Source organism: Phaeoacremonium minimum (assembly GCF_000392275.1).
Source record: "Phaeoacremonium minimum UCRPA7 unplaced genomic scaffold PA7_03_scaffold_555, whole genome shotgun sequence".
Lineage (NCBI taxonomy): Eukaryota > Fungi > Ascomycota > Sordariomycetes > Togniniales > Togniniaceae > Phaeoacremonium > Phaeoacremonium minimum.
The window spans coordinates 17,964-25,095 of record NW_006921457.1 but is presented as its reverse complement, the minus strand read 5'-3'; the positions used below and the strand labels follow the sequence as shown (position 1 = coordinate 25,095).

Below are 7,132 nucleotides of genomic sequence, written 5' to 3'. Positions count from 1 at the left end.
AGAATGTCTTAGGTTCGGGAAACCGCCGCCGTCTTGCTCACCTCAGCTGAGCTTACGAGGCTCATAGGCAACTCCCTGAAACAGACTGGTTCTTTCATATTCTATGAGTCCTCGTGGTTACCTAGACAAAGTACAACAATACGAGAAAATCACATCTCGGCTCTACCTAAAGAGTCAACGTGGGTTTCCTCTTTATTTGATGTTTTCAGAGCCATAAAATTCTTAGACGCAATAAACACTCACACAGCAAGACAAGGCACATATTTCTCTTTTTAATCACAGTGTTCCAGCACCATGTTCAAAATTCAGGACTTCCAGGGGATGCAATACTCCCGAAATGGTGCCTCACAGGACTATTCCTACTTCAACGAGCAGTATGCAACCTCAACATACCAGACGGAACATGACATGAACCCAGCCCTTATCGTGCAACCGAAAGAAGATGAGGACGTCATCCGCGCTATCAACTGGGCCACAGAAAACAAAGTTGCGATCGCTGTTAAAAGCGGTGGTCACCAGTACAGTGGTGCATGCTCCACCGGTGGTAAAAACATTCAAATCGACCTCACCAACACATACAAAGACATGATGGTCTTGGATGCCGATGGTGTTCCTGAAGACAGGGCTTTGGTATACGCTGGTGTGAGCAACCGCCTTCAAGACTTCATCGCATATCTTAAACACAACGGGTTATTCGTCCCTACTGGGCAATGTGCTTACGTCTGCGTGGGTGGTCATGGCCAGACTGGCGGTTACGGTCAGCTTGGCCGTAGCTTCGGCCTTTTTGGCGATCACATCATAGCCATCCGCATGATCGGCCATGACGGTGCTATTCAAACCGTCACGAAGCAGCGCGATTCTGAGCTCTTTTATGCCATCCTTGGTGGCAGTCCAGGCAATTTCGGTATCATCACCCACTACACTGTTGAGGTGTACAAGGGCCAGAGCTACATGGGCAGTGTTGCAGGCCCTAACGGATTTAAGGGTCCGCATGGCTTGAAAGGTCTCTGGATCTACGACCAAGAGGTCCTCACTAGTCTTCTCAATGTTCTTGCGAAAATGTCAGACGAGGGAAGTGCGCCGAGAGGCTTCGACTTGTGCGTTAGCGTTCTTAGCACTGACTTTCCTGTCACCATGCTCTTCCCATCGTTGAAGAATGATACAATCTGGAAGAAGATCCAGAACAAGATCAAAACAGCTTTAGCTGATGATGTGCTGAACCTTCTAAATGGTGAATTTCCTGCAATCATTGTGCTCTATGCACAATGGTGCCCGACAAGCAAGGACGACAAATATGACGCCGATGTTGACAACTGGTTTCAGCAGTTCCGCGATCTGAGCAGCTTCTGGAAAGATTTCGCTCTCCTAATCAACGAATTTGATGAGAGCATGGCCAAAATGACTTCAAATTGGATCTTTCCTCGGCAACGAGAGTTTGATCTTCCTTATGTCAAGCGCACATACGCTACCAAATCGACCACGCTCCAGAAGGATGGCTGGGTCAAAACTGTAGTTGATCGCCTGGACTTGATCTACAACCCCCGCCAAAAGCTTGACAATAACCAAGGAGACACGGACTATGAGATCTATGATCACTGCAAACTCTCTGTTCAGATACAGTGTTTTGGAGGCGTGAACTCACGCTTCTACAAGAACAGAAATAATGGCACCTCTTATAGCTGGAGGGACTCAACAGTTGTGCAAACATTGGACTGCTTCCATGACCCAGGCGCCAAGTACAAGGAGTACGCAGTCAACTGGCAAAAAGCAAACGATACTCTGATGATTGGTCCCTCAAGTCCTTTTAGCAAACAGGATAGGCGTGTGCTTTGGGGATCATGGGGTGACTGGGACATGCGGAAACCTGAGATTTGGAGGGCCTATTATGAGGACGCAGACAAGTATCAGAGGCTAGGTCGAGCGAGAGCCAAAGCTGACCCGAACAATACCTTTACCCCAAATGTGTTTTCTGTTGAAGCAGTCAAGAGTACTTAAACTCCAAAAGATCCCGTAGCATACAGTATCAGTGTTGAAGCAAGCGAGATTCTACCATGAAGCCAGGAGTGATTTAATTTGTTCTCTCGGAATAGTGACTTTTGGAGAGCAATATTGACTTATACCGTAGGACTTGGTGCCTGTTATTTTCTCACTCACACAGTTTGGTTTCGAGAATTAATTCTCAAACGGTTCCTTCTTAAAATAGCGTAAAATACACGAGTCAGAGGTGAATGAACTTTGGAAGACCTCCGTTTTCAAAGGCTCCAATCGACTCGTAACAAAATCAGAGTCTCTCTAAGCTTAAAAGTTGCTTTATCAATTCTTCAGGTAACGCCGATCTCTGTTTCACCGAAGGAAATATATCTATTGATTGAGGCAATGATGCCTTAGGCATATAGTTCGAACCTTTGTTGATCCTCACTGATTCTCAAAGTCAAGAGAGTACGGTAGCGAGCTTAGGTAGCCCAGATTGATGTTTCTTTCCCAATCTACCAATTAAGCGACCGCGCCAATGACTTTAACTTCGTTGGCTATTCGTTGCGCGTAACAGCCATTGATGAGCCAAAGCGCTCCACCAAACCATAGCGGCATGTGACTGCTGATTGCGCTTAGCTTGGTCTTTGGCTGAAGCTCGGCATCGAGCCTTTTTGTTTGTCGTAACTATTATCTTAGGGTTAATCACTCATATTAAGTTGATCCCTCAATAAGTTTAAATGGCCTCGATCTATTCCGCTAATATCTAAATTCGTGAGATCCTGCGCCTGATTTCTACTACAAGCTAGGCCTAGAGGATATCGTATGACCTGTTGATACCCATCACTGTCTTTTAATCCACGACACTTTTCCGTAAAAAGATTCTCGAAGCTCCGTCCATAGATGGATCTTGTGATTCATTTATGGGCTTTTGGAGGCCTCTAAAACAAAAGATTTTAGACTATACCCTTTGTTCCACCGAGCGGAGTTGAGGTGCACTTTATCTACGTTACCTGTTCCTGAGAATCTCAAACCCCTGCACTCATCCGCACCACACCAAATAAAAAGTCGCATCATTACAAGCTACTTAGAACTATAATGTGTGGTTGCCACTCGCTCGCCTGTTCTGCGTGTTTCGCACCACGGCCAAGACCCGGACTCCACTCCAAGACTCTCGGCGCCAAGCGGGTATCCCCTCTAACCTGCCGCCGAGACTGCTGCCGAGACCACCGCTACGTCTCGGCGTGCACTGAGTGAATCTTTATGCCAAGAGTACTACACCCACGTGCTTCCGTCCGGCGTTCTGATGCGCTGCGTTGTACGGGCTGGGCACCGGGTTTCGGTCACCAGTCGGGAGCTGTGAACGAACTGCGTGTCGTGGCTGCGGACGAAAATTTCGGAAATCAAACATGTCAGCAACCGCTTTATAAGGCTCAGGTCATCCTCTCGATGATTACAGATTGTTGAAGATAATCTAATCCTGAGCTACGGACTTTGCGCCCTTGTTGTTATTCTTCTCTTCTCCCTTTCCACAGGTTTTGACGCATCTGCTGGAGAGAAGCCTTAATCAGAATGGCGTCTGCAGTGATGGAACCCTACACTTACGTGTTTGCCTTTGGCACTATGTTTGCGCTTCTTGAGGCATACAACAATGGTGCAAGTATGTATCTCGTGTTCACTTCCCATAACTCTATGCGGCTAGTTAGCTGGCTAGAATACTGTGACTGAGCTATGCTAATATAGACCTCACTGTTTTATAGACGATGTCGCTAATGCCTGGGCTACTAGCGTGTCCTCACGTTCCGTTACCTACCGACAAGCCATGTTGCTCTGCCTTGTATTCGAGATGACGGGAGCTCTTGCTGTTGGCGCTCGGACTGCCTCCACTATTAAAAACGGCATCATCCCTAGCGAAGCTTTTGGCGACAACGCTGGCGTGCAATTACTCGCCTTCGCCTGCGCTTCAGCCGGCGCTTCTATTTGGGTTATGTGGTGTACGAGAAATTCTGCCCATGTCTCTTCCACCTATTCACTCGTATCCTCGATCGCTGGTGTTGGTGTAGCTGCAGTTGGCGCAAAAAACGTCCAGTGGGGATGGAGCAATGGATCGGGTCTTGGTGCCATTTTCGCAGGCTTGGCTATGGCTCCTGCGATTTCAGCTGTCTTCGCTGCTACCATCTTTATGCTGATCAAGGTACTCGTCCATATGCGATCTAATCCGGTCCCTTGGGCAGTCTGGTCTTCACCTCTCTTTTTCCTTATTGCAGGCACTGTCTGTTCTCTTTCTATTGTTTACAAAGGCTCCCCAAACCTTGGTCTCGATAAGAAGCCTCCATGGTATATCGCGAGTGTTACTCTCGGTGTTGGCTTCGGCCTCTTCGTCTTATCGGCAATTTTTTTCGTCCCTTACGTTCACGGCAAGGTCATTAAGAAAGACTACACCCTCAAGCTATACCACGTCTTTCTTGGACCTCTGTTATTTAAGCGTCCCGCTCCTGCCGATGCTGAGCGTGCTAAGGTGCCTAATTATGCTGTCTTGCAACATGGCGGCGAAGATGACCAGGACGAGAACAACAGTGGCTTGCAAATTCCCGAGAAAACCGCCGATAAGATTGGAGACCACGACAAGAGCAGTTCTGATGATGTTAACGCAGTGACATCCGTGCCAGCACCTATTATTGCCATCGCCGATAGTGAGAAGGGCGATGCGACAGTTGCTCTCAACCCCAATGAGCAATACAAGTTGCTTCTCAAAAAGGCCCGTGAACGCCATCACCAGGGGCTGCGCCAAAAGCGTGGGCCACTTGGGTGGGCAATGCGTGTGTTGCACGATAACCCTTTGGGTGCGGGAAGCATCTACGAGCTACACAACCTGAAGTCTCTCTTGATTCGCTTCCCTGCCATGATCGTTGTTGCTTTAACATACGGTCTGCACTATGATATACATAAGGCTCAAGTCGGTGTTCTTGGTACTCCCGAAGGCCGTCGAATGGACCGTGTCTATGCACACGCACCCAAATACGCTAATGAAGTCGAATACCTGTACTCCTTCGTGCAGATTATCACGGCCTGTACTGCATCTTTTGCCCATGGGGCCAATGATGTCGGCAATGCTGTCGGTGTGTGGGCCGGGATGTACGCTGCTTGGTCTACTGGCAGAACTGCTGCTTCGAAGGAGCATGTCCCTCTCTGGCAAATTGCAGTTGTTGCTCTGACTATTTGTATTGGTTTCATCACCTATGGATACAACATTATGAAAGGTATGTAACTGAGGATCTGACAACGCTTCATCGAGAGAACGCGAGCTAATACTGAAATTGTAGTCATGGGCAACAAGATCACTTACCACTCCCCATCACGTGGTTCCTCCATGGAGATGGGTGCGGCGATTACTATTTTGATATTCTCCCAGTACTCCTTGCCTGTCTCGACGTCCATGTGTATTACTGGTGCCACTGTTGGTGTTGGTCTCTGTAATGGAACCTTCAAGGCCGTCAATTGGCAGAGAGTTGGACTTCTCTTCTTCTCCTGGGTTATGACTATCCCTATTGCTGGGCTCATTGGTGGTGGTCTCATGGGTCTCGCTGTCAACACACCCTCTTGGTAAAGTTCTTGACAAGATTAGTTCTAAAATCTGCAAATCGATCGTAGACTTAAGAGACTGGCAAAGGCTCGATGCCCTGGAAAATCAGAACGTTACAGATAATGTATAAAACATCATTCAAGAGAGATGCTTCGCACAAGTCTCATCTTCTAGGACGTCTACATAACCTAGTAGAGAAAAGACTATTATTTGATCAGATTTGGCTCAGATCACTGTGTACAATACACTGTAAGATCCACAATGAGACATAATACCATTGTCTCTCTTCACAGTAACCAATTTAACACAGTAAACTATTCTCAATCAATAGTCCTCTTTTTGATGCCTTGAAACAATATATAACTTCAAAATTATAGAATATAATATTTATTCCATTATTCTGGAAATTTGCAAGTCACTGTGACACTGAGAAGTGAATGTCTCCTCCCTTTGAAAATAACGTCTCTAATACTATAGCTTGTATAATATATTTTTATTGTCTATGTTAGTCTATGTTAGAAACCGTGTCTTATACCAAGGGACGTTGGCTATAATAGATAGAATACCGGCATTGATTGCGTGAGTGGCACAGTGTAGGCTCTACGCATTGACACCACAGATATTTTAATTTGTTGATGTTCACTACGTGATAATTTCAACTCTTGGAAAATTGACTCAAAGGCTCGTTACCACTAATGGCACTTTAGTGTAGATACACATGAGTCAGAGACGGGAAGTGACAAGGGCAGAGAGAATTACGACTGCAAGCAAGAGTGCGGCGAAGAAACCCCGCGAAACAAAGATGCCTCCGATTCGGTCGTCGATTTAACCTAGCAAGACCAGGTGCTGCACCTGCGCCAGCCTCTAGATTCTTCAATTTGCGCTGTAGTCCAATCCGGTAAGCTGAGTTCCCAATTAACTCAGTTTCGTCCCCGGTGATATTATAGGAGACAGGATCGGATGCTTCGACTTCGCTATTCGCCGGTTTTGCATCCTTGCAAGTGCCGAAGACCTCAGTTGTCATGAATGCCTTCACACCGTTCACCCAATTGATACCGTCTGTAGAGTAGTGGATGATCTTTGTAGAAACTTTATCGGCGCTTTAGGCTCTAATGACTGAAGTAAAGGAGTCTAAGTACTTGGGTATAGGCAGTGAGTCATCCTTTAAACCGTCGTAGTTGGAGTGTCTGTCCATATTTTGCCTACGATAGTAGTAGAATACCTTGATGGCGCCCTAGTCGCCATATGTGCTAGGCTTGAAGGTTATATAGTCGTCACTGTTATAGCCTTGGTAAGCTTTAGGACTCTCGAGATATTACTATATGTGTCCGATCGTATATAAGTCTATAATGATATGTAAGCAAAGGTCTAGAGCCTGGCGCTAGATGTCGGTATGGTTATAATATGGCGTGTTTGCAACCAATCGGTTGTGTAGTATGCTCTGGGCTGAAGGCTTTGTAGTGTTGGTGAATCACTCTTGAAGGTGCTGCTTAAGATGGTTCTGTTTGGACATCCTAGTTGCTATATATAAGCTTATATATGACCTTAAGCTACTTAAGGATCTTACGTTGCGTCCCT

At 46.5% G+C, this 7,132-nt stretch overlaps 2 protein-coding genes across 2 annotated transcripts; both read left to right on the top strand.

Moving 5' to 3' along the window:
- Window positions 1-294: 294 nt before the first annotated feature.
- Window positions 295-1,995, top strand: UCRPA7_7776 (putative fad binding domain-containing protein; the record flags this gene model as incomplete). The annotated part of the gene is made up of 1 exon (XM_007920299.1): window positions 295-1,995. One exon carries the CDS (start codon window positions 295-297, stop codon window positions 1,993-1,995), a length of 1,701 nt encoding a protein of 566 aa, XP_007918490.1.
- A 2,182-nt stretch (window positions 1,996-4,177) lies between these two features.
- On the top strand, window positions 4,178-5,578 carry UCRPA7_7775 (putative sodium phosphate protein; the record flags this gene model as incomplete). Its single annotated transcript, XM_007920298.1, has 2 exons — window positions 4,178-5,231; window positions 5,295-5,578. The coding sequence occupies 2 exons, from the start codon at window positions 4,178-4,180 to the stop codon at window positions 5,576-5,578; spliced, it is 1,338 nt and encodes a 445-aa protein (XP_007918489.1).
- Between the last annotated feature and the right edge of the window lie 1,554 nt (window positions 5,579-7,132).